Raw genomic sequence first — 27,328 nt, 5'->3', positions numbered from 1 at the left:
CCCACGGTACTCTTCCAACCACGTGCCGGTGATCAGTGACTCTATTGTGGAGGAGCATCGCAAGATTAACGGGAGAGCTCCATAGGTTAACCTCGGGATGATTGTGAAGGGGAAGCGAGGGCTAGTAGACGTAGCAATAGAATACACTGGACAGCACAATACTATATTTTTGCGTCCCGTGAATATATGAAACCGTGCCCGGACGGATATTACCGGCTGATGAGCTGCACAGAATGCAAATACCGCTGTTTTCTCGAAAAAATCGCAAACGACAAAAGCAGCGGGCAACCCAAGGTCTATGGGTCCCCGAGCCATGGAAGCGTCTCCGGTGACGAAAGAACAAAAAGAGTCGACCGACTTATCTGTTTATGAGGCGCCCCGTCAGGATGCCGGGTGTGCGATTCCCTCACCTCAGGCTCAGGTCAGAGGTCGAGGACAAGGTCGCGACTCGATTGTGGGCTCACCCTAGAATGATTCATCACGTGGTCTTCGTACGGCGCAATTCCGGTGATCGCAATCGAAATGCATCTCGAGCTACAACGGCTTATGGAGCTTTCCGAGTCATGATGAGTGTTCCAGGTGCTCGGCATGTGCTTCGCTGACTGCCCAGTATTGGATCGGCATGAAACTTCATGTGGATGAGCTTCATGTGTTCCTCATTCGAGCTCACGATAATAAGAAGTGGACGGTGCTAATTGCGACATTGGGATCAATATTATCGAAGTGGAGAAAGCGGCCGAATGTGAGTTCGGGTCCTCGACTCCCATAATACTAGGTAGTCTTTCCCTCGGACGCGCCACTAGGTAACGAAGAGTTGAAGCATCAAGAAAGAAGAACTCAACAGCGGTTTTTATTCGGTTTGGAGGTCACACGATATATCACGTCTTCATGGCCTACGTATGCGAAGCCACAAATTGCTTTAAGCATAAATCTCCTCATCTTTTACAGTCTCGCTAACCGATCGGAGTTCTCCTTCCGGGATCCGTCTACAATTTCAACTCGCCCCATTGTCGTTCCATCCGACCTGGTCAAACGATAACTTCAGACCACTTCGAACGTCCACAACAACTGGCGACATTTGTCGTCCCGAATAATTTGTTCTATCATATCATTATCTGTGGCTCCTCAGGCAGGTCCGGTGGAAAACTGAATTTGAAGGCTGATATCTGAGGCCCTAAAGTATGATTCCTAGGAGCGATTAACTCTGGTCCGAGAACCGCCGGCACACCTCCTGCGCGGCTTCATAGCCATAGAAATGAAAGGTCCGGTTAGAGAGAACTCTCTCGGTCTCCCTTCTAAGGGAAGCAACCTGCCTGGGAGTCATTTCTGAGATGAGTTTTCTTTGCCACTTTCGCATAACCCCTCACAATAAATTGGTCACCAAGGAAAGCGAACAACCGCGTTAGATCAGAATAGATCTGAACAGAAACGTCCATCAAATGTAGACCGGTTCTCCCCAGAGGAGGAGGAGGGAAGAGGTTTGATGATGGCAATTTTATAATCAAAAATAGAATTCTCATGTAACATCAGTGGAGAAAAAGCACCGGGAGACGTTCGATGACAACCAGAAGAACCTGCCGAGCAGCTTTGCGTCCCGCGATCTCCGTGAAACTTTCGAAGTAAACATCTATCTGCTCACCGATGTCGCTATCGGCATCGGTGCTCTTCGTCGGGCAACGTTCAGTAGAGAGGGATGACAGACTTTAAACTCGACGGCGACAGAGATCGCCGGAAGTAATAAAAGTGGTATAACAACCATCTTCGCAATTACTATAGACGCAATCAATAATAATCGAGCGTCAGGAAGTAGAATTCAAGCACCTAGAAGAGCGTTCGTTCGTGACTCCCGAAACCACGAAAACGACGGCCCATTTTAAAGCTGATGTTTTCGAAAGTAACCCGCCATGGTATGTAGGTACTCGTCTTTCATTCGGTACTACCGAGGCGAAATCAAGTCTGTGGCCAATGAATTAATCCCAACGTTTGGTTATCCGGTGGGTTCGAGTCGTGGAAAAGACTTGTCCCCCGAGTCTCCTAATCTCTAGAATTCGATATCAAAGCTATACAAGAATTATTACGTAGATCAATTGCCTGAGTTGCTAACGGGTATTACACATCAATGTCTCTCCTCCGTCATGATAATTATCATTTCTGTTTTCGTGATTGATTCCATGATCGGTCCGTCACGTGAAAAACATCATTATTTGTATGTGCAAAAGACACCGTGACACGGCCATGGCTCCTACATTCGTCGCTCGGAGAGGGGCTTGCCCGTTAGCTCGATGTGCTGGTAAAAAATTTCCACCAGACCGCACCAAACCGTGGTGTCGGTAATATTTGCATTATAACGGCTTCTCTCTTTCATGACTTAAGAATTCTGTTCCTCGTACTTTCAGCTGTTTCTCGCTGTCTCACTCTTGACATCATCAAGGTATAAGAATGTTGCTTTGTCGAAGAACTACATAATACATCACTATGCTTCCGCGAGTTGATTCATTCACGGTGTGTAATCAAAACCTTCGGGTAAATAGTTCAGCACCATCACCTCAAGCGTCTCTTGATGAGGTGTATCCTCCCACCAGTATATGCATCATCATCGTTGACGAGGCAAGATTCAAGTATTTCTCTCCAGTAGATACACTCTAATACACGCACGGCAGCGCCGCGCTATGGAAGTACCTCGTACGACTATAGGGATTACTATCGGACTAGGTTTGTTCAGTAGTACTTCCCATGGCAAGTCTGTTTCGTTCCTTGCTGTTGACATCGACTCTTGGCTGTTCACGTTGATTCCATCGACCTCGAAATCGTCGATTTCGGACATTGTCGCTGACATGATCACCGCCGACACCGGCTTGTTCGTGTCCGATGTCGGTGCTCGTCAACATTGGGCTCCGAACACGGTGCTGCTTTGGTTTTTTCGTCTTGTGGTAAGGAGGTTTGAGAACTCCGTTGTCGTTGAGTCCGTTTCACAGCGCGAGAACCGTCTACCTTCGGAGGTTCCCTTTCCGGGACTTCCTCTTGAGAAATGAGCACGCAGCTCGTCCCATGGTGGCAAGCTCGCGCGAACAGACGCGACGAATGCACCGCAAAGACGAGCCGGATGTCTGAGTTACGGACTTCTTATCCACGTAGAGATTTGATGCATAGTGGTGAACATCGCAGAGCCAAGCCATGTGAAGGATTGTGGACAGTTGTGTCTTGACAGTCAGGCGTCGAGTGTACTTAGAGGGAGAAAAGGTGGTGCGTAGGGCTTGGGGCTTTTTCGTCGGTGACAGACCCGACACAGCTCCGGGTCACCGAGTCGTTCTACGGCTAGAGAGGTTTTTAGAAGGCGGGTGGGCTGGGGGCATAGAAACAAGATCAGTCTCTCGACGACCTCGAGAAATTACAGAGCGACCGGAGATTTTTCGCTTCCGTGAGTTGTTGACGATGTCGCTATGTGGACCTTTGGAAGTTCTACTCTGAAGTTGGATTTCTATTTCTCGGGAGACGGAAAAATTTCTATAGTCGACCGTCGACGCTCGGCAGCCGTTCGCGTAAACGGGCGCCATGGATGTTTTGCGGTGACGATCCTGTTTTTTTTTCTATCAACCATTTTGATCAGATAGACGCGGCTCCGGTGACAGCTGAGATTCATTGACGAGAATAATTGGAGTAGATTGTTCCTCGAACTGTTTTTCTCGTGAATCGCTCGATCTAGAAGTTGATATTACTTCTTCGTACATTCATCCGTCGGGCAGCTGCTGAGTGGGTGACGGAGGGAGGGAGGGAGCGAGCGACTTGATCAATTATGGCTCTCGCTTGAAGCCCCTCCGGGAAGCCGAGAAGCCATGCGGTAGGCACGCGACTATCTGAGTTGGTTTAGTATTCAATAAGTTTCCAGTTTTCTTCAGACAGCGGACCGATGACAGCATAATTAAGGAAGAAGCCAAAAGTGAACATTCCGAAGAGCACGGGGAACACTGTACGTGAGAAATAGTCGATAGCTTTCGCAAGCCGCGGTTTTGACGGCATTTGCGTTGAGATCGCTTGCGGTCGTCGAAGCCAGACGAATAACGTGGCCACTGTTCGGAATCGACCAAAACCCCGGTCCTGCTCTTCTGCAGGCGGATCTACGACGAACGTCGTTGTTTCCGTCTTCTGCGTGGACTCGTTACCCTGCAAAGAGAGAAAACGCATTCTTTAGAAGGGGAAGGACCGGGAGCGCATAAGCTAATAGTACGTATCTATCCGGCTGCGGGAGGGTAGCAGGGTTTGAAGACGACGCCATACGCGGGCCGTCCTGCGGCAGCTGTTCGCGGCCATATCCGAATCGGTCGTGGTGTCGATTATTGAGTAGCCAGATTCATGGACCACGGAGCCACAAGGCCAATCGAGTGGTCTACGTCTACGAAGCTGACGAGCCCTTAGCGTGACAACGATCATCGCAACCTGCGCGACGAATCCCTTCGGGGAGATTTTCCGATGGGAAAAAACGATCGAGCTGGGAATCCATCCACAGACACGACGAGTGAATGCGTTCTCGGAATTTCGAAAAGCAAATAGAGCTTTTTCGAGGGATATTTTCTCGACAAATCTAGTGTCCGAGATAGCCACAACAAAGGCCTGGACACAATATTAAGTCCCACTGCCTCCCAATCGCGAGTTGTAGATCATTGATCAGCGCAGACTATGAAGCATGGGTGTTACCGCAGTGGCGCCATTTCAAGGAAGGTCGAAGGTCGCGCTCAAGTGGCCGAGTGACGCCACTCAATAACTTCGACATCTCGCATCAATGGCGCTCGGTGATTCGCCAGAGGCCAGAAGTATGCCTGTCAGCTATAATCTCTAGAAGGATTCCCGCGCTTTCCTGCCGAGGAATCCTGGATCTTCAGCCACCGATACGCTTCCGTCTCCATCTCGGGAACCCGAATGCCCCGAGGGTCGAATATGAAACGCACGTCGGCGTCGTGAACTCGCGAAGCATTTCAGAAATTCAGCTCATTTTCCCGATGAACGATAGCGATAGACTGGATTTTTCCGATTGTTCGCGCTTTCTCCGCGTACACGCGTCAGGCAGATGAAATAAACAGAGACTCGTATTTATTCAATGCTCTCTCGGAAGCGAGGCCGACCACGTCCACGGTCGATTTTTACGTATCAAGAAATCGGATCAACCATTTAGGTGAATGAGAGCGGGGGGGGGGAGAGGAACACGATGATGAGTCGCCAGCATGGTTTGGTTGCTCAGATTGAGACTCGATGCAAGGACCCAGATATTCCCCTCCGCCTCATAGGACTACAGTCGAGTGAAAGCTTTCGGGCCCCTTGAAAGACAATCCGACCCACTTTTGGCTCACGGCCAATCAAGCCTTTTCCCGCTATCTGGAAGTTCTGCAGGAAGAAAAAAGAAAGTGCCCCTTAATGAGAACGACTCGTGTTCCCCAAGGTCATTCGCGAAAGCCTCAAGGTCGTCTTCACCGCCGTGATCCAAGATGAGCTTTCGTCGAGAGCCTGAACCCTGATCCCGAATAGCCTTCATGATATAGCCCCATTTTATAATTCAAAGCTCTGCGTAGTACGGGATCTTGCGAGACCCGTCTCTAGGTAAGCCTAGAAGGACTCTAAAAGTAGACCAAGTACGGCTAGTCTGTTCAATCGACCAGGGGGGAGAGGACATCCTGGGTTTTTGCCGTACAGAGGCACAGGAGGCGCCGGTCGCGTCCCGGGACGCCATAGTTGCGTCGTTCTGGCCAAGTCTCGCTTGATCCGGGAAAAGGTGAGCGTCGACTCTCGCGAAATCGATTACAGTTGTTCGAATTTCCAATGAGTTTGTTTCCCCGGGAGCTTGTTTGCGCAATGATAGGGCGTCGGCCAAATGAAGAGCTCCCCATCAGGATCTTCAGGACGTCAGTGGTTGCTCGACCGGGTGAATTTTTCCCTCGACAACACCCTTCAAGATAAGGGGTATCGCAAGGGAGAAATGGAAGCTTCGTCAATAACTTCTGACAGACCACCTGAATTCGATGTCTAGTTCGACCACATTGAAGAATTTCCGATTCCGCTGAACGATATGCAGAAGCGTCCATCAGACGTAATTCAGCTCGCTAGTCCGGCTGATGGGACGCCTGCTTTCTGACATGTACAATTCATCAATCTCACTTTGGATCCCTGTACAAGATCGCTTCGTAGACTACTTATCAGCCTTGATCAATCGTTTATAGTTTATTAGTTTTGTTCCTCCAAAGCCGGATCCAGGTCGCGTCTACCGCACCGTGCTCCTGGAACGTCCTCGGAGCGGCTCCGGAGCAATTAAGCACTTCGAATGAGGACGGCGGCGTTTTTCTAATCAAGCGACCGACGGCGTCGAGTGAATGAGGCGCCGCTGTTCCGATCCACCATCCTCTCGATGGTGGTCATCGTGGATCAGTAGAACGGTGAGCAGCTGACCGAGGGTGTCATGCCGGATAAAATCGCTGTATGAGACCACTCGGGCGACTCCGAGCGTGAGCTCCGAAAATCGCAACCCCGAACAGCTTGGTCAGCTGATCGATCCCGATCCGGAAAGACGATTCGTTCCTGCTCGTTCGCGCATCGTAGGTAGAGTACAATGCGGCGAGAAGAAGTATTGGATATAAATCGCTGCTCGAGCTCATGAAAGGACAGGAATGAGTGCCTCGCAGCCAACACCCTCAAAAGATTGAAGACTCTTTATGACGTCATGCACAAAAAGAAACACCACTACTATTGCACACAAGCACGGCACAGATAGACGCCACGCTCAATGTAATGGCGTTGTTCTATTCTCGGCGGATGTCGATCTTTTATCGCTATCAAAAATCTGACCCTCGGGACCGCCCTGCGTGATGTTCAAAGTCTCTCGCGGAGACTATGAGCCATTCGGTTCAAGTTGGCCGCTTTCCAAACAATTCTCTCTGATGTCTTTTGAGAACTCCCTCGAAAAACCCATTTCCTGTTGAGAACTTGACGTCTTCCCAATCTCATTGACAGACCTGGAGCGCTAACCTTCTCGAAAGCCTCGACACTTTATCCCGGCGCGCGACTCCGTTTCCCTGTCCGTCCGTCGTGCCGCCCCTACCCGTCACAATCCGGATTCCCGAGCGGCGTTTGCGGGGGTCAGAATAATAAGGGTATTCGACGCTACGGACCAGGAAAATTGTATGGAGGCGAACTCACCTTAACATAGACATTGTGTTTATTGTTCTGTTGAAGGAGTGGCGTCGCTTGCGGATGGTTTTTCGAAGCCACCGAAGATGCGTAACTGAATCTTCTGTGACGGGAATGCTGGCCCAAGTTACGGTACAGATAGTTCACGATCACGAATTCCAGCATGGACGCGTAGATGAAAAACATGCATACCTGGAAGGCGAAGCAGAAAATTACTTCCTATTCGAATCGTGGTGGGTGTTCGCCCTCTTTATTCGTGAAGGTTCATGCCGAAAAGTTCTCCGGGACGCTCTGCAGGCAGATCTGGTCCGCCATCATTCGTTTCCGAGGGAGTGACGGGCGTTACTCGCTCAATCCAGACAACGGACTCTTGATGGAAGCAGAGATTGCTGAGCCGGTCGAGCACTTTCGCTAAAAGAGAAGCTCCTAATTGCATTCTCACATAACAAACTCCTTATGTTCCCGATGTGCGAATATTCCCGATGGACTTCAGGTGGACTCGCCACATGAGAGTGGCGAGAGGAAACCTTCGTTGCATCGATGACGGGAGCCTCTCGAGCGTGCTTATGCGAATCGACAATACTCTCTCGCTTTGTTGTTTTGGCCCGTGCAGGCCTCGCCTTCCGATCAAACAACCGACCGGTCGAGCGACCGTCGGAGAATTCGACAGACAGCTCTGCCTCTATTTTTTGATGAACGGCCTCGACCGATCATTTACTCATTTCGAACGATACGACGGCCACTCGACCTCGAAAGTAGCGAGACCGATTCATACGAAAGTTTTGAATGATGGAAGTCTCGTCTAATTTTTGCTCTCGTGAACGACATTGACATGTGTAGGCGATTCCGGAACTTTTCCACGACCACTGCAATAAATCGATTGCTTTCGCTCGGGCACCACCGGTCCTCGATGTCACCGAGCGACGGCAGCAGGGACCATACCGCCGTGTGAGATAGGTAAACTCAGCCGGTACGCAACGCTGCTCCCGGCTTCGATAAACAGCGGAAGCGGGTTATCATCGAATCGGAGTCTGGCTTGCCCGGAATGAAGGCTGGGAAATATCGCGGGGAACTGCTCAGCAGATGAAACTCGTACTCGCCGTCGTGAAACTCTTGCTCGGTGCTCCGACCCAGATACGTCACTGTCGTGATCGGATGACATAGGGACGCTACTTCCAAGCAGGACGTTCAGCGCGAGCCGTGATGGTTTCAGGCCGGGGATCATTTTCAAAATCAAACCCGGGTCGATCGAGGCGATTTATTATTCACCGCATATTCGAAAGTGATCCCCATAACCCTATCTGCAAACCTGAACAGTCGATCTGGTCGCAAGGGTAATTGATGTACTGGTTCAGCAGATCACAACAGCGCCCGCTGACCGCAGTTCCTCTGCTGCGACTGAGAGGCCATCTGACTTCTCCGCCAATGCCGAGGACAGAAACGATCGAGTCAGATAGGAGCCGGCAGGCTCTGTTCTGCTTCTTCTACGGATGTCGAGCAAGGTGGAAAATCTTCGAATCGGAATCACTATGTGGTTGATGGCGGACGCCTTGACCGAGAGCGCGGCCTTGACTCCACCCACATCATGAAGCCTGAGCTACTGTCCACTCACGCTTCGAAACGATCTAAGTCTCTCGATGGCTCTTCTCGATGGGCTAGTCACAACTCTCAATACGCTCTATTTCCGAAGAGACTTCCCCGAGCTCTCAGACGACATGCGCTCGATGCCGCGCCGCTTACAAGGACACGATCTGCGTGCAGTGCACGTTTGCTGCTCATAAATCCTCACTTGTCATCACTATCCCATAGCGGACCTTGATTCACTCGCCTCCAGACATCTGGGAACTTCGCCTCGAAAGATGGTTCGAAGCGAGGCAGCGATTCCGCTAGGACGCGTCATCTCTTTCGCAAGCAATTCGGCGGTTCGGAGCCAACGAAAAAAAACAATGGGGGTCTCGACAGGATGGAGAAGAAACACATATAAGACGGCTTCCCGATTGAACTCCGGAGCGAGGTTTTCGAGGGGAATCATCGGTCACAAGGAAGCTTGCGAGAGGGAGCGAGGAATTCGAAAAATCTGGCACGATCGAGTCCCGGTGCTTTTTGTTGGGCGTAAATGATCAGACAAACGAAAAATCGAGATCGACGCGGAGGCCGTGAGATATCACTTGAGATGAAGAAGAAGGATTTACTTACGCCGTCCCACAAATTCATCGCTGTCAGGTTCGATACGACCGGAAGAGTTGAACGGAATGAGTTGGTTGTTGTACAAAAATTCAACATGGTCGTTACTCCGATCATTACCTGGAAGACGAAGCGATCGCGCATTAAAAACTTTCCCCTACTCTTCATTTGGATTCTCTTCTCTGTCACATTGCGGGATCCCGCGGCCGTCCCTGGAATTTTGATCTTGGTACTGCAAATCAGGCTGGTTGAGCGTTTTTAACCGTTAAATCCGGTAGGACGCCCGGAACACCGTTCATGTGTCCGCCCGCTCGCATCCCCGTCTATCTGTAGACTCAGTTGCGTTTCATCGATCTACTTTCTAATAATAACCCTCCCTGCATCTCTATTCTGGGATACTGAGTCGTTCTAGGAGAATCGTGTTTACGTTTGAAGACGTTCCCTTGACAGCTCCGCACGAATTTCTATCGCACGTTCCACATCGTCGTGATACTTTGCTGCACTGCGAAGCTTTGACCTGGTGGAAACTTGACGCGGTTGTCCATCAGGAGGAAGGAGAACGTCCGTAGGATCCGCTCGAAACGAACGCATATTGGAACTCGCACGGTGAGATCGCTGTTTATCCGCAGTATTTTCCGATTAATCATTGATCACCAGACTGCGGTTAAGAAGGCGGCTCGCGAAAAGATCTATGATCGAAACAGGAGCCCATCCTGTCTGCCAAACTGTGACCAGCCAAGCGATTCTCCAAGGAACTGGGGAAATGCTCTTTCCCGATGATAAGATCACTCGGCTGGCTCTCATCGGTCCACAGTGTTCCCATCAAACGTCCGTCTGCTCAGCAGCAGGGTCTGTTTCCTCCGTTCTCCTTCATGCAGGTTCCGTCTATTCCCTATCTCGAGCTCTCTCGTCGTTTCCCGACCCTCAAGCCCCCAGCCCTCTTGAGCGTCGCGCGAGTTCTCCTGGTCGAAAAATCTACGGATTACGTGCATCGTCGTCCCTATCGCACTAAACTCCTCGAGAAACGCTCACGTCTGCGAGAGGCATCACGCAAGAGCCGTCAAACCGTTGCAGTGCGGAGATGGTCGAGCTCGAACGAGACCGGCTCCCAATAATAATGGGTTCGACGGAATTGAAGTCGATCCAATCGCGTGAAGCCTGCGGCCATAACTACATATATGCCAGCTATCTAAATATAGTCCTTCGCTAGTTTTACGGCTCAACTTACCCGGGCGGGAACGGCGTTGATATCGAGCCAAAACGAGATGAATGAAGAGGTCACAAGAACGATGCCTGGTACGAACACCGTTGAAATGTAGAACGACTTGTCTCTCGTGAATACGAGTAAGACTCGCAGACATGAATAGTTCCCTCGCCACGTGTGCCTCTTGTCGCAATAGCCCGTTTCGTTTTTGGCGAGATACGCATTCAGGGCCCGGAGTGAGGAGGCCCTCGTTATATTCTCCTCTTCCTGGGACCAGTCAATCTGAAAAAAATCGACAGACACTTACTTAGGCGTTAATACGCGCTCGTTTACCACGGACCGGAGAGCGAGCCAAACTTCAGCATTCTCTCCGTCGTGTCCGAAGCAATCATCGAATCCGTCGGGTAAACTTTTCCAGCTCTGCGTTTCTTGTGCGAAACTTGTTCATTCGGGGAGAGGAACACGACGCCGACGTTGTCGACGTACGGCCGACCACCTTGGGATAGCAACTTCGTCAAACTCGAATGTACGTTTGGTGGTATGGCATCAGGACTCTGGCTGCGGCGTTGGAGGCAGCGCTCGCGGCGGATTGGGGTGCAGTTGGAGAAGCAGCTGGCTGTGCGGCGCGCTCTTCCTGCGTCGCAATCATCATCGTTGTAGTCATCGTCGCTGTCATCATCATACGGAGGGATTTATGCGCACACGCACGCAGGCGGAAGAACTGAGTGAGGGAAACCACTTTCTTCGCTCCAAGGTGACCGACGGAGCCCAAAGAAACGTGATTCCGAAAGGGGCAGCCATCAAAACAACGGCTGCGTTTTATTCTAATTGGTCGTAAACTTCCCGGTCTTCGCTCTCTGATGTGCAGGATGACAGGCGGTGCTGATGAGACGAATCGGGCAATGACAGCCTTATTGCCATGATTGAGGACCCGCATCGATGAATGTGGGCAAATACGCAGGGCTCAAACATCCGAGTTGGAACTCTCGGCCTGGTGCTCGGTGGATCCGTTGGAGGTCGCATCGGGTTCCGAGCTCGAGACAAGCTCTCGGCAGCAACGGAAAATGGGGTCCGGAGAACGACAAGGAGCGGACGACGCCGACGTCGTGAGGATTCTCCCGGATTTCCCGAGCAGGCCAATCGCCTCGGGGAGAAACGGAAAAGCCGTGCAACCCCTCAAAGGACGGGGAGTCGCGCACTGGGTCTCTCGTCACGTGAGGGAACTCCCGAAGCCATTCGACGGAGAGTGAATTTCCCGGTACTTGCGGAGGTGGTAATTTGGTGAAGATGAAGCTCTCGTGACTTCTGAGTCGCCCACTCAGAACGCCGGCCGCGAGCTTTGATGGTTGTGAAGACTCTTAGAATGGTGGGTGACCGTCTAACGGTCCAGCCATGGATGAGCCGATAGTTCGCCATCGAGACGTACTATCGGTCCCCGAAGGGAGATACGAGCTTGACTCCGAATCCTCTCCTATTTCGTACGTACGCTCGATCCGAGAGAGGATCAATCGGGATCGGGTTAAGAGAAAATTGAAGCACTCACCTTGAGCTGGCTCTCCTCGTACGACATCGACTCGACGGCGAATGGGCACTTCGGATTGTCGAACGGGAATATTTGTAGGTTTCCCTGACAGACCAGGGTCATGTGCCTTCGCATTGTATAGACAACCGTGCCGTTGGGATAAAGACGGAGGCTCATATGAACCGGATTGAGTGGAGTCTTAAACTCCCCTGTCGGCATAGAGAAAAGAGGAATACGATAAGCACCACCGAGAGAGATTCTCAGAGGTCTCCATGCCCATAAGCTCGTGCAACACTTGGCAGACATACGCTTTTCAACTATCGTGGGCGCAAGAGAGACGGAGAGAGAGGGACTGACATGTTGACAGAGCGAGAGAGAGGGAAAGAGTATCAGAGAGATAGAGAGCAATAGCGAATACGTTAGGTAGGAAACTCGATAACCCTTATCTCAGAGCTAGCTCAGGCCTGCATCGTGGTGGATGCTCAAACGGCTCGCGCCGACTTGGCAGAGCGTTCCGATAGACGTAGATTTTGTCGTCGATGTCCAATAATCATCAATGATATACTCATTGAAATAGAAGGATTTTCGACGTCCAGTCGATCAAGGAAACAGAGCTTCATCTGAGAAGCACTTTTCCCTCGCCGAGAGCTTCGCTCGACAAACGAAGTCGGCGACGTGCTCGTTCTCGTAGAGTCAGGTTCAGTTTCTCAGAGACAGATATCTTGCCAAATGGCTCATCGATTGTCGAAAACTATTAGACACGGCCTCGTTGGGGCTCGAACTCCTGTCTGAGACTTGAATTCGCTAGAAGCCTCCTGTTGCCAGCCTCGTGCACCGCAGCCTCCAGAACGACGGTCACGGGCACGCAATGGCTCTGCTGATGAGACGTAGGGGATGGTATCGATTGGCGGACCTCCATGTTTTTAAGTTTCAAATGTTCCGAGGCGGAGAAGCTCTTTCAACCTGATTCCAAGATGCTTTCGACGAAGATCTCAATAGAACCGGTCCGAAGGCGCATCGGTAGACACTCATGCTCCAGCGGTGATCAACTTGAAACATATCGCTAACGGCGTGCTCGCGGAGGGCTGTGCGGCAGACTGTGGTGGGTGGAACTAAGACCAAGACGATGCTCTCTCACGTTCACTCACACACCGAAATTTCGATTGCATCAAAAGTAATAGGACTGACAACATCGAATCTAACAGCGAAAACCACAATGATTGCTTTAGGGAACCTCAACAGCATTGATAGAGACGGGATCACGAGTACGTTCACGACCTGAGACGTTCGTGGAAACGGAGGCACAGTCCGAGGACAAGTTCGAGAGAGAAAAGAGCGAGAGAGCTTGACAGCAATCAATCACAATCGGGATATCGAGTTTCCAACCTAATAGTTGGCGAAGTGTATCGCGAATCAGTGTCTAGGTAACTCGCCTTGACCACAATACTCGGTGCACTCCTCGTGCTCCATAGTTTCATCTTCGAGACCTAAACAGACAATTTCAAGAGCTTCTTAGACTCCTCATACACACTGACCGGATGAATGACCGAGTGAGAGCAAAAGCGCCCCTCCTGCCTGCCAAGTACCGTGCCAAGGCGAAAGGCCAAGCCCGTACATAGCTATTAACTACTCTTCGTTTTTTCTGTGTTCAATCATCTGTTCGTGTTTGCGTCTGCTCGAGTGCGTTCGCTTGTCTGTTGGACGGAGCGTCCGTTGGTGAGTCCATACGTTTGCTTGTTTGTTTTGGGTTTGGGATCTCTTTCTGAATGCTGCGGGAAACCAACAACCGAACGGGGATTCTCGAACGGGAAACGAAGAGTAGATGGAAGAAACAACAAGACCAACAACATCAACAAGAGAGTGTGAACAACGGCAGCGGTGGTGTTTCCTACAGCAGCTGTTCCTGATGGGGTCCTTCGCCGTGGATACTCACCGTGCTTGATGAAGTAAATGTCAGGCTTCCAAATTTTCCCTTCGTGTAGAAGGCCATTCAGGTGCGAATAATTCGAGCTGGTTTCGTGATACGCCAGACGCTGATCGATCCATTTTTGAATCAGCAAAAACTCGATCTCGTATTTCTGAAATTCACGCAATGCACGTTCCAGTCAAAAGTCTGTCCTCGAAGGTCCCGTAGATCTTCGGTCTCTCGACTCCGGGATATCTCTCTCCTGGAGCTCGAATTCCCCCGGGCCGAGCCCTCGACCGTTCATCATCATAAAATGTCAGAGTTCTTCATTTCTGCTGTCGGAATCCATTTGTTGGCGTCGACGAATGCCGACTCGGATAATGAGACAGCGAATGGATTTTTAAGCCGCAGGTCTGGTGAGCCTGCCAAGCTGACATTTTCCAAGTCACTGGTGAGTGAGAGCCATATTTTCAAAACGCAAAGCTAGAACCCGTCCGCTCGACCGGTGACGTTGGAATCGACGCCCTCCCTTCGTTTCGTGCTAAACTCACCAAACTGGATTCGTCCGGAGACGACATGCTGAGCAACAAGACGCTGACATTCACCTTGGTGCATTCTGAAAGAAAGGAGACCCAGATTGACTGAGCGACCAAGCTTCACGCCGCCCCCAGTAGGGAGAGTTCCACCCCACCGACTGAGATTGAGGAGTTCAGCGGAGGCAAATCACGGACCCCACGACCGTCGAGAATACGGTTCAAGGTCCTACGAGCGAGCCAGCCAGCGAGCGATCGCGAATCGATACAGTTTGCGTTTCCGTACTCGGATTCCTCGCAGAATAGCTACTCGACAGCCTGAATTCTCGGGTTGCGAGAGAGGGAATCTATCTTCCGTTCCTCCCTGTCAGAATTGGCGAGGCATCTCACTCAAATTCGGACAGAATTCGATAGAGAATTCGGAACAAAAAACATCGACGTGACCGAGAGGAAACATTTGCGGAAAAATGGATGGCGGACGAAAACAGGACACGCTCCACGCAGGATGTGACGGGTGGAAAAGAATCGGGGAGTGGCTCTGAAACCACGGAGCGCCGACAGATCCGCCGAGAGGTGGATGTTTAGGCCGAGAGCTCGAGTGTTTGCAGTTGTTCTTATCAGCAGAGAGCTGAGAAGGAAGGAAAACGTTTTCCTCGTATCCGACGTGCTCGGCATACATTCACTCGCGTCGGTGTCTCTTATGCAGCTTACTCGAAAAGATTGACCCGAGCCCACACTTCTACCTCGGATTCTCGCCTTCCGCCGTGAATACGAGGAAAAATCTTCCAGAGGTCGAGAATGAAGTCTTGAAATGACTCACCCGGGTGCTGCAACGCCCCGCGAAAAAAATATCGTCCTCGTGGGTTCCGGGAATATTTGTGATTTGCACCTCTGAGACCATATCGGGTGACCTCGAAAAACGGAGATCCCTCCCTCCGCAAGCTTCGAGACCGACAGAGCTCTGATGTATTCGAGCGGTTTCCGAAATGAGGAAAATATCGAGTCGCTGCGCCCTGCCTTCATCGATTGTCGCGTTTCTCAGGTTTTCTGGTCCTGTCACAACCACCGTTCCCAGAGCCTACCGAACAGACGACATCTCGATCAGATCTGATTCCTCGAAGAGGTGTGCAGGGCTGCGGGGAGGCTCTACTAGAGAGGAATTACCTGACAATGGCAAAAAAAAATCTGCCCTCTAATCCGCCATGAGTGCGCTCAGCCGATTAATTCGATGAATTATGCGAACGAGTCACGTATTGTGGCACTTCAACACTGGGAGTCGATTTTATCGGAAAAAGTCTGACGATCCCGGAGACGGTCTATGGACAGCGTTCCAGATTGATCGCTTGATTACATCTCGTCGGGCCTTAGTGCCCTCCTAGAGCGAGATACTGGTACATATTCCGATGCTCCTGGCACTGTTTTCCGGGATCGTATCACGACGGTTGAGCTCTCACTCAGTGATCGAGCGTCTACGCCGGCCTCGAGTCGTGATGGAAGTGCAAACAAATTGAGTAGAGTTTGATCGCAGAGCGCCATGGTCGAGAGGGAAACCTCCGCGCCCGTTCCGGAGCCCGTTCGCTCTGAGGACCAAGTCGAATGGAACGTCTCGGAGCGAGTCATTAGATTCGAGAGTTGCCCGAACAACAGGAATGAGCGGCACAATAATTGATCAGCTCTCATAATGCAACATGCCCGAGCCTCGTATACGGTCGTCGTCGTCATCAATGCGAATGGCTGGTGGTCTGTCGTCCAGAGATCGATCGTTCCAAAGGAGCTCGGCGAATTCCGCGACCTCGAGGACCCGCACTGCGAAAGGCTCGGGACGACAACTGCGGCCATTTTTGAGAGCGTGCGAGAATCTTGCGCTCAACTGTGGCTGACAGATTGGGCAACTCGCCGACAGCGAATTTCACATTCGGATCCATTATCTCGATACGCTACTCGAAGGAACCGCTCGTACTGAAGGTGACCACCGATGTTCCGTCGGCGATCAGCGTCGTCGAGAGCGTGCTCCGCAACACGCGTGTACAGGTAGGCGAGAGTTTTCGAACGGTGTTTTCGGTCGTGGCATTTCGAACAATGTGTCGGCCAAGCTATTTCAGGGAGACTAAAGTGCCTGCTCCTGGTGATAATCTTCAGGCTCACAGCTGACACAAAACCCCATGCAGTCTCGCCGGGTGTTTGCTGAGGGATGAGATGAGCAGCCAAGGGACCGAGGAAATGTACAGAGGGCCCGCTGCATTCGCGGCGGTGCGCAGCTCCGTATGTCGGGATCGCTTGATTGCGCTCGTTTCTCCAACAATGTTTGGCTTGATCCGAGTTTCTGTTGCCGCAGGCCTTCGCATTGCCGATTCTGCCGACCAGCCCCCCGAGCAATCGGTCTCAACCATGATGGAACAGAGACGTATCGACAGAAAACTCGAAAAAGCGCTAGATGGAGGCCGGCAACCCGGAACTAGAAACCGCTCGCAGAAAAAGGAGGCAATCAGACGGTAATTTTCTGACGCTGCGAGGAAGGAAACAGAGTTTTGCTCGAAGAATCTGAGGAGCAACTAGTGCCAGAGTCCTCAGAGGAAGAGCCCATGGATGCAACAGAGAGCTCCCTCAAAACCTCAACGATTAGCAGGCGAGCTCAACGCAGAAGGCTTCGGACTGCAATAGTCCTCTCTCATTATTTCTTCACCCCTTCTTGGCAGTGTATAAATTTCGCTCGAGTAGTCTTTGATAATGATATCACACGGCATCTCGTTTGCATATATGCAGATTGCGAGCGGTTCTCGGCAGCAAAAGCTGGTGGTCAACACTTGGTTGTTCCTCCGTTCGCCCATCGGCCCGGTTTAATTATGGACACCGCACGTGGGGAGGGAGCCAGCGGGAGAGAGCAACGGAAAGTTTCATATCATGCAAATTTTATGCACTCACTTCACGGTACCGAAAAAATATACGTCCGGCTCTCACAGCTGCCGTACATCACCGGCGAGCTTTAATTGGCTCAGCGGCTTGGAGAGTCCTGCGACCGCCTCAAGCGCCCGCCGTCGAGAACGAAGGCCGTCAGGCTTGTCAAGGCGGCAGTTTTCATCGCTCAGCACAATGGAATATTCTTCCTGATTCTCGAAACCTTGACCCGACTAGAGAAAAAGTGCAGAGCAGTCTTCTAGCTCTCGGGAACATCGCTCCATCGAGCCGCCGCTCGTAACGAGATATTCCCTTGACGTCGGACCTGCTGCGAGAAAACCCTGTCGAGATCCCCGCACTCACCTTCGGGTCTGTTCCGGTAGTCGTATCTGCTGTTGTTAACGAGATAATCCAGGATCTGCTTATCTGTGTAGTTCATAAACTGATGGGCGATCTGACTCCACGGATCCGGGGGTCGGGCCTCTACACCAGCCACAAGGACGCTGAAAGCCGCGAACGCAGCCACGGTGGCCAAGGTGAATGTTCTAGGTAACTTCGTTCTCCGCTCCGATGGCGTAGCTTGATCATTTTGGAAAACTGGAAGTTTATTGTCCGTTCGGGTTGTTCCTGACCGACGCTCACCGCTGCCGTCGTCTTCCGTGTCGCCGTAATCCTCGCCGTAATTTATGTACTTATGATGCACGTCGGATACGTCTTGCAACATTTCTGGAGGTTTTCGACGGCGCAGCGGTTGACGTTGAAGCTTTACAGACTACTGGGATTGGAGTTTTTGTCGTCGTTGTAGATTTTTCTCTCCGCTTCCTGGGTGTTGAGGGTCTGGGCTGAATGCTACACGGTAAGGCGTGGGGGTTGTTGATTGTATTTCGCTTGCGGAAAAAACTGGTCCTCGATCAAAGTCGCGGCGCGATATCGTGGTATGCGCTGAGCAGGCTTCTTCTTTCACTCTCTCTCTTTGGGACTAAAATCGGTGTCAAAATTATTTCCTAATCTGCTAGGATTCACAACGCTTGACGTGACTTTGATATACGGATGGTGTCGCTTGCTTCCTCGCTGTTTGCTTGCTGCCTCCTCGTTTTTGCTTTGCACGATTGCTCGTCTCGGTTTGCTTTCTCGGTCACTTTTCCTGCTTCGAGTGGTTTTTCGTGGCTTTCTCGTTGGAGGATCCGACGCGTGGGTGGTCGTGCAGGGTGTTTGTAGCACGCATAAATCCTTTATCTGGTGCAGTCGTCACTAGTAATCATGCACAAGTGCCCGAAACGGCTGCAGCGACACCATCACATTATCTCCCCGCGAGCGCGGCGTTTCCGAGCGCGCGCGCGCTCGTCACGGTTTCACTATTGAATTATTTGGTGGTTCACGCACGCACGCACTTTGGTCTCTCGGTCGCTGCGATCAGCCGGAAACCTCTTGTCCGGAATCGTCCCACATGCCACGGGGTTGAGGCTCGCAATCGCGATCGAACACTATGTAAACTATCGGAATCGACGAGTAACTGAACGACTAAACGATTAGAAAGCCGCGACGCTACGCTTAACAGCGTGCGCGCAACCGCGCTGAAGCTTGCATCACGTTCGAATGTCGGGCGCTCTGTTGGTGCGGCGCCTGTTGGAGAAACGCAGGAACCATAGCACCGAGTCGGAAAGGACAGGCCCGCGCATGCGCGGCACGTGAGTTCGCAGCTTCAGACAGACCTCAAAGGAGAAGTGAGGTCGTCTGGAAAGGGCCCGAGCCCTCACTCCGACCGGCTCTAAGGGCCCTTACGAGAGCCCGCTGCCAGAGGAGGTCCGTTCATGAAAACAACGCAAAAAAGATGGACGGAACATATGCGGGAATTCCTTCGAACTGATTCGAAAAGCAGAGACATCCACATTGATCCTGAATATTTCCCTCGTCCCCCTTCCGCGAGCAGACCCTCAGATGCGGATTTGGGCCTCGATTTCTTGACGAAAACCTCGATGCGTCGACGTTCGCTGGTATTCCAAGGAGCTCCTGATTGAGTTCGCCCATCTTGATGGGAGTCACCTGAACTCTTTGCGGAAACCCGCTGAATATGAGCGGACTCAACGCATCAGCTGATCGAGCGAGAGGTCGATGCAGCTGACGCTGGGAATCAAGGAGCTCTAGAGCTCACAGGCGACGGAACCCCCTGATCCCTTGAAAGTTCCAGGCCACAGAATGCTCGGATCCTCTCAGAAGTCCGAAATTGGTCCGGATTTTCGAGTGGTCTTCGGAACGTACGCAAATCTATCTCCGTTGTGTGAGTCACGTCCTTCCGAATCGCGTCCTTGCGATACGCGGATTTTTTTGTTATTGCGTCCGATCGATCGATGGATCGATCAATGGATACTACCACGTAGGCGATTTGCCGGTATTCGTTCTTACTCCCTCGACTGTGTAGTTCGGTCAGGAACCACGACACGGTCGAACGAAATTCCATCATTGTGAATTTTCGAATTTAAAGTGCTCGTTCGTCGCCGAATGGTGTAACGCCCTCTTGAATAGCTCGGGAGGCTCGTTGAAGAAAACGGCCCGGAAGCTCATCGTCCGGAGTAGGATGAAAGCGCTGACTGAACGAGGGTGCGTGCGGTCGCCTCAAAACCTCTCGCCGGGACGTTGCCGCGAGCCCGAGTTCATTGAACTGGAAGCCATAAACGCTGGAAGTTTCCGAGACCCCATCGCGATGAGGAAGCCTTCCAAGATCAAGCTCCGCCGGAGAACATCTTACCCTCCCGCCAGATCTCTCCCCGCGACTTGATTCCCGTGCTCTGCTCTTCCGGCTCTGCCTCATTCCCTGAGCCTTCTGGGTGAACTTACCAAATCTACGCCGAAAATGCGGTGCGCGCACGTCAGTCCTACATTAGGCTTGGGGCTGTCTAGATATCGTGTTCTCGGCCAGTTTTCCGCGAGACCGCTCGCTCGCTTGCGTCTCTGACCGGGAAGCCGGGGAACCGAATGCCCGAAAATAGAGATGGAAAACCTCATCTGTGGAATCTGCCATTCTCGTTTGGAGCTCTAATCTAAGCAAAGTGGGTTCCGCTTTTTCGGAGCCGCTTCCCGCGGGAAATAAATAAGATCGTGAACCACTCCATTAAATTCAGGTACTCTCTACCTCGAAACTCTTAAAATAGATCGAACCTGCTAAGAACGCCTACGAATAAACTAAGTCTCACGCCACGTCGCTCGACACAGGGCAACGCACAGAACGATTCAGACCATCGATACCTGTATCCGCCGCTCCAGAATAAACATGCCCGTTCGAATAATAATTCCGGAATGGCGTGCGCGGAACGTTCGACACCTGCATCCGCAGACGTCTAAACAGTCGACAGCAGCTTCCCAGCGCTCCGATCGGAGGCAGTTTAGAGGCCCGAACACCGGACTGTCCCGACCGGGTCCTACTCTACGCGCGCCTAATTGAGCGTTTCCGAAGCCCGGGAACTCTTTGCCCCGATCGATCCGCGACCCTGTTGCGGGTCGCGGCGCGCCTCGGCGAACGCTCAGGCCTTAGACACCTGCGGATTCCGTCGTCGATCCGTCCTTCGGGAATCTCGGCTGTGCATGCGAAAAAAAGGTTTTTCCAGAGAGGGACCTTTCGTGAAGCTCGAGGAATATTGTGCGGGACGCTTCGACTTCGCCGATCCATTCATCGTAGATGAAAACAAGGCTTCGCGTGCCGGTAAATGCTTTCTGATAAGGTATTCCGTCCCTCGAATGGGAGCTTGCGGTCGGGCGCGATAGCGGCAGGTCAGTGCACGAAGGGCGCGGTTGGCTGTGTCACGAAGGCTGGGAACGTCTCCAGATTGTCCCGTTCCTCCGGCGCAAAAAAGCGAGGGAAGATCAAATCTGCCATTCTGAGTCTCCAAGCCGCGATACCGCATCTGATGATAACGGATGAATATTTTCTCTGCGCACGACGATGGGAGACGTACAACAACAAGGTACAAGAATAATATTATTCGACGTAACCGAGACGCTCGGCGAGAGACGCGCCGCCAGCGCAGCTCGAACTCAGTCTGTCCAAGACTATCATTCAGCACGGCGCCGGGTGCCCGCGAGCTCAAACCGGGGGATTCCTCAAGCATCCGATTTGTAGGCTCCTAGGCTGAAGCTCGAAAATGCGATTGAAATAATTGCACGCGTCGATACTCAGACAGCTGTTCGATAATTGCACATGCATAAGTGCTTCTTGCACACTTCTTCGGCGGTAATCTCGCATCACTCGAGGCTCGCAATGCTTGCGGCAAGAAAAAAAATCGGGTATGGACGGCGACTGGGAACGCCCTCGTGAGCAACAGTTCGGAATAGTAAAATTGTATCCTATTCGGAGGGTAAACGTTTTGCATCCCGTTTAGCAGGCTGTCGGGAACAATCGAGAGTAGCGGAAGCCGCAATAGTTTCAGTGGCTCTGCCCCTCTCGTCGCGATGCCTCGTTCGGAAATTCAAGGTCACCACTACGAATTGTGCTTTCTCCTCAAAACTGAGGAATATATTCAGTATAGGGGATCGATATCTGCATCTTCAGAAGCAGGGATGGACGTGGGCCAATTTCGATCTACCGCAGTGCTCTTCCTCGTTTCGGGATTTCCGGTCCGAGGCATCGCCGTGGAATCCGAGGGATACGGGGTTGCATTGGCAACCAAATCGTTCGCCTGTTCAGCCACGGTTCGACTGATCGAGCGTTTGCCAATGCTGACCAATCGGCCGGTTGCCCGCCAGCAACCGGAGCATCATTCTCTTGGAGCTATCATTGTCTGCTGAAACTAGGAGGCCATTGAAAACCGATGGAGCAAATCCATTCGCAGCTGAGCTAACATTTTGCTGTTCGATCGCAAGCGCTCAACTTCTGCCCGCAGAGCAAGGAGCCTTCGTTTCTCTCGACTCTGCTCCCACGCGCCGCCTTCTGCTGCCGGCTCTGAATACCGAAACCCTTTGAGATTCGTACGCGGATCGACTTCCGAGCTCCTCCACCGGCTCCGTCCTCCTGGGAGTTCGAAATCGGTGATCATCGGTCGTGGTAGAGGAAGTATTTTGTGAGTGCCTGTCATGAGAACAGTTTGTGCTGTGTCTGTGTTCGTCATCTCGTTATTCCGCTGCGACGCCGAGGATCCGAATTTCATGGAGCAAGTCATGCCGGATGTTTGCAGTTAGTTGACAGAAGTTCTTTCCTAATAATTGCTCTCTTATAATGCTGGAAGAAATTGTGAAGAGGGGTGCTGAAGAGTCGGATCCATTGGCTGAATTCCGAGGATCGCTCGCGTTATCAGCATGGGCGCCTTCTCACGAAAGCGGAGAGTAATGGTGATCCATGGGAGGAACTCGATAGGAGGAAATCGGAGACCTGGACGATATTGTTTTTCTTGGGAGCCCATCAGCACTGAGGGTTCTCGGACGAAAGCGAACTCGCGATGCTCAGGGAATCGACGAGTCTTCCACGGAGCGCTATTATCTCTTATGCAATAATTGCAGAAACCAGCCAAAACTTCACCGAGCGGATTTGGCATCTAGCGTGCATAGAGCATCTCATGGGATATTATGTAAGTAGTAATGTTCCGTCCCCTCGCATCAGCCCGACGTATTCTGCTATATCCGTCGGCCCACTCTCCGCCGACACCGAGCTCGACATGCATAATTCCGCGAGTAGCACGACTACCGACCTTCACCTTCAAGCTGTCGACGGTAGACGGTTCCAATATCGCGCCTCTGTCTCTATGACGGAAGCGCGTCGATTTATCAGTACGCACATCGAAATGTAATTCAAAACGCGATCTCCGAGCCGTCCATTGATCGTTTATTGTTCAGTGTTGACTCACCTTGGGGTCACGGGATCCACATTCATTCGTAAGCGCGTCTCCATATTTATCGACCCCCCGACGAAACATTTTCCGAGCCGTATGCCCCCCATGACATCCACTATTCTCTTGCGGGCCTCTCCTCAAATCTCGGGGGACCGTCTGAGGTAGTGGCCGAAAGTACTTAGAGCAATCATCAACTGAGGTGCGTCGCGGAGCGGCGGCAGTCGATTGCGACGACATTTTCTGCCGGACGCCGGATAGAGGGAGCAGAGTTCCGGAGAAGCGTGCCCCAACGGAAGTCTCTCAGCCCCTCCACCGAGGGTTGTTCTTCTTTTTTAGCCTGATCAAGCTTGAATCGTATGCGATTCTCCCTCTCCCCACTCCCCTCACTCCGTCAGATCTTTACTGTGATGGCTGGGATGCCGGTGTAACCTCACCGAGCGTGATTCGTCTGACGGAAGTAGTCACTCAGTAGTCAATGACTCGGAAGGTTCGCCTCGCGGTTGAGCCTACAGACGATCCGGAATTACTGGACTCTGCCGCGATCCCAAGCAAGTATATCGACCGATTAACGAACCGAGTGAATGAGCGAGCGAGCGGGCCGCCGATCGGGAAACCGAGCGCTTAGTGTATTACTTGGAGGAGATCTTCTTTCGATTCCGCTTCGTCTGCACAGAGCAATGAAGCCGCGCGGATACTGCGTTTTGCTTCGATCCTACGCATCTCCCGATATTTCATTCATATCTCGCTCTGAGCGTCACGAGGACCGTACTCGTCCCCCGTCCCGACCTGCTACCCGCGTCAAGCATCCATGTAGAACATCCCGCATCGAATTCGAAACAGAATCGCGATTTCTGTCGAGCCCAGAAGAATGCTGGCGCAGGATCTGCTTACAGGGAGACTCCGCGCGAGACCGCATATAAATAACGCATCACTTGGGAGCGGATCCTCTTACTGCAAGAAGGATGCGGTCCGAATCGATTCCCTTCGGAGGGGGGGGGTACACGACCAGCACGGACCGGAACATTGTTGCCTTCGCTCTGGGGTATGCGGTATGCGGAACCCTCTTTGAACTGTGTCTGACGTTTTTCCCGCTACAATGCCCGCTCGGAAGGTTAGTGGATTCGGAGTTCAGCGCTCGCGATCGTACGCTCGGTGTGTACAACGAGAGACAGCTCAACGGAAAAGCAGTAAAAGACGGCTCCGGCCGACTGTGAAATTACAAGTGGAGTCGTACAGGAGCCCCGTGTTTTTGAAACAACGGCTCCTTACTCGCGTTCTCATCACGTCGAACGTGCTGTCGACAGCAGCTGCTACGGCGACGTCGGCGACGAAAGTGCAGCTCAAAGCTCTCGGTAGAGCCTCTCTGGCTTGAATAACTCATTCGAACGCAGAACAAAACACTGGGCCCCGACGGCAAAACAATGTCACGCTCCAAACACGTGAAACAGGTCACGGTTGAGATTCATCCGTGGAACGTGTTCCAAGAACCAAGGTCAAATGTTTACAACAAATGTACGTTCGGTGGAGAGAGTACCGGAACTGAATTTGTTCCGGGCTAGCTTCAGAAAATCGTCGCTGTTCATGTGCTCCCTAATCCAGCGATCGAGCGCGTCGAATCAGAATTGGGATCCTTCCCATCCTGGCCGTACGTCCTCGCCATGCCTTTTTTCCGATTCGCGAGGTTTTCGCGACACTCTGGTTTCGGTTCCTCTCGGAGCCGCTCGTGACCGATACGCCGCTGCGCTCGCCAGCCCCACGACCCAAACACGAGTCCTGGGCCACCAACAGTGCGACGGGAAGGCTTATCTATCACATGGTTGGCAATTCCATTAAATCTCTGTTTGATGTCACGGAGAGTGTCGAGCGAAAGCCCCAGCGAGAGAGAGGGGCTCAAAGGCTGCTGCGGAACGAGCGGAAATCGTGCGCTCACCGAGCTTCTCTACCGGTAGCTTGAGGTCCGGTCACGTCCGCGGAACAACGACGCAGATCGCATTTGACCTTTCCGGCCAGCGCCGGGTTTACTCGCGCTTCAATAATGAAGAACGTTCTAATTACGGGAAAACTGACCGCAATCTGTTCCACCTTGTTCTGCCTACGGGGGCGGAAGCGACAGGGTCCGCGCCCTTCATCGCGTCGCTCGACGAGCAGGTCAAGGGAGTAGGTGGGTGGAGCGGGTCCCGGAACGAATCGATATATACGTTCTCTACGTTTGTCTGCTTACCCTAGCTCGAATATCTACCCTTCGTTCGGAATGAGCACGAGCCCGGTAATTCGTTGGGCGACGCTCCGGAATCGTGAACGACTCGGACTTGGGGGCTGCAACTCTTGTGACCGTATGCCCGAAATCCCGGAACAGACGAGGGAACCGGACTCCTGGAAGATCCCGGAATAAACAGCTATCTCCCAAATCGAAAGCGAGTTCCCCGATCCTGAGATGCCCCAACCGATTCGGCTATTTGTGAGGCAGAGCTCCTCGGCAACGTCATAAAAGTTTTACTGTTACTCTTTCTGTTTTATCGACTCTCGTTCGATAAACTCGATGATGCTTATTTTATGGCACCGATCTCTGCAATCGAGATGTAGACGAAGATCCCGTAGAATATGGGGGAGCCGTCGTATCTAGATCTCTGTTCAACTCTCGAATTCCACTTCCATTCGGTCTCCCGGACCCTGGATCGAGATCATGCAGCTTTCTATTGCGGGATAGTCCCCCCACTCTCTCTGGAGCCGGTCGATTTGGTGCTCCACTTACTTTCCCGCGGATGTATGAAGCAAATTCCAGAATTCTGAATGGAATATAGCTCCGGTTTTGGGTCCGCTCCGAGGGAAGCGAAATGAAGATCACTGGCTCCGTATGCAGTCGGCTGTACGGGTACTCGGCACGGTCACCAGATTGTGACCGCATCGAGACGCTGAATGACCGCGGAAGCTTCCTAATGAAATCAGCGCTCTCGGCGACGTGAAAGGATATTCAGGCTCTGGGCAGATCGCGACCCGTACAGCAGCGGCACGTTGATATGCCCGAGCGAGGACGAACGGCCGAGGATTCAGGTGCCTGAGCGTCTCGCGTAGGATGCCCCAAATTACTTTCCGTCTAGGTCCATGGCGAAAATCTCGAGTTTTTCGTGGAAAGAAATAGTGCCCTCAACAACGCTGTCACTTTGCGGTGACAGCTGGATGTCGTTGGGAGTTGGGAGCCGCCATTCGGAATCAAAAGTTCGAGTGGTCTGCGTGGTGACTTCAGGCTAGAACGAGTCTCGGACGGCTCTCTGGCTGCCCGGGCGTCGTGAAGTGCTCGGGCTATTGAATTTTTCATGGATCTCGATCGATGAAGAGGAGCGCTGCACTGACGTGATCCGAATTGACATTTCACAGCTCGAAGACGCAGCCGACGACTGCTTCAAGATAGTGCAGAACCTAACAGGGTGGGCTGAAGTGATGGACATCCTGTGCGCGAGAGACGAATTCAGAGGTTCATCATCCATTATGACGTGTTTCTCGAGACACGTATCCGCGTACCTGATGTTCGACGCGAGGTAAGCGAATTAAACTGATTGGATATAGCTCAGCCCGCCCCGATGGGATCGAGTCCGGAGACAGATTGCGTCATTTATTGACGCGCTCCGGGAGTAGATAGGGAGCAGTCCTTATCGGCTCGATCTACCTAATATTTTTTTTCGCATTTGCAGGGACGTGGACAAAATCACCCGGCAATGTAGACACAAATCGCCCCCGGAGCAGCCACTGATGGTCGTCGAATGAGGTCTCTCGCTGACGGGAGGCTAACATTTAGGAATAAAGTCCTAGTAGAGAGTGATCTCGTCCTCAGGATATAGTCTTTCCCCTTTCTGGACGGTTTTCCCGGTCATCGGATCGGCGAACGAGACTGTGGGTACGGGGCGAAAGAATCGAGCGGGTTTCTTAGTGAACCTAACCTTTTTTCACGTGCGTCACCTGAGTCCAAGGGAAAACGAGGCGAGTTGCTAACTCCAAGCATTTATTCGAGGCTGAGGCTCTCGTTGCGGAACCCTATAGTTCTTGATGCGAAGCCACTTCGGAGGAATCGCGGTCAGCGATTCAAGCTCTAAACTCGCTGCA

The 27,328-nt window shown here is 52.1% G+C and overlaps 2 protein-coding genes across 2 annotated transcripts; one reads left to right on the top strand and one right to left on the bottom strand.

Annotated features, from left to right (window-relative positions):
- Positions 1-3,864: 3,864 nt before the first annotated feature.
- On the bottom strand, positions 3,865-18,138 carry LOC100907193 (glutamate-gated chloride channel-like). The gene is made up of 10 exons (XM_029112866.1): positions 18,057-18,138; positions 17,778-18,011; positions 14,538-14,602; positions 14,014-14,158; positions 13,514-13,567; positions 12,102-12,289; positions 10,583-10,840; positions 9,367-9,474; positions 7,180-7,362; positions 3,865-4,161 (listed from the first exon to the last, which is right to left on the bottom strand). The coding sequence occupies exons 1-10, from the start codon at positions 18,136-18,138 to the stop codon at positions 3,865-3,867; spliced, it is 1,614 nt and encodes a 537-aa protein (XP_028968699.1).
- Positions 18,139-22,368: 4,230 nt separating this feature from the next.
- Positions 22,369-26,992, top strand: LOC100907050 (uncharacterized). The gene is made up of 4 exons (XM_003748396.1): positions 22,369-22,578; positions 22,902-22,969; positions 26,606-26,766; positions 26,920-26,992. The coding sequence occupies exons 1-4, from the start codon at positions 22,479-22,481 to the stop codon at positions 26,990-26,992; spliced, it is 402 nt and encodes a 133-aa protein (XP_003748444.1). The 5' UTR covers positions 22,369-22,478.
- Positions 26,993-27,328: the final 336 nt, after the last annotated feature.

The sequence above is a fragment of the Galendromus occidentalis genome, unplaced genomic scaffold (assembly GCF_000255335.2).
Source record: "Galendromus occidentalis unplaced genomic scaffold, Mocc_1.1 scf7180000077530, whole genome shotgun sequence".
In the NCBI taxonomy this organism is placed as follows: domain Eukaryota; kingdom Metazoa; phylum Arthropoda; class Arachnida; order Mesostigmata; family Phytoseiidae; genus Galendromus; species Galendromus occidentalis.
This window is presented reverse-complemented; position numbering and strand designations above follow the sequence as displayed.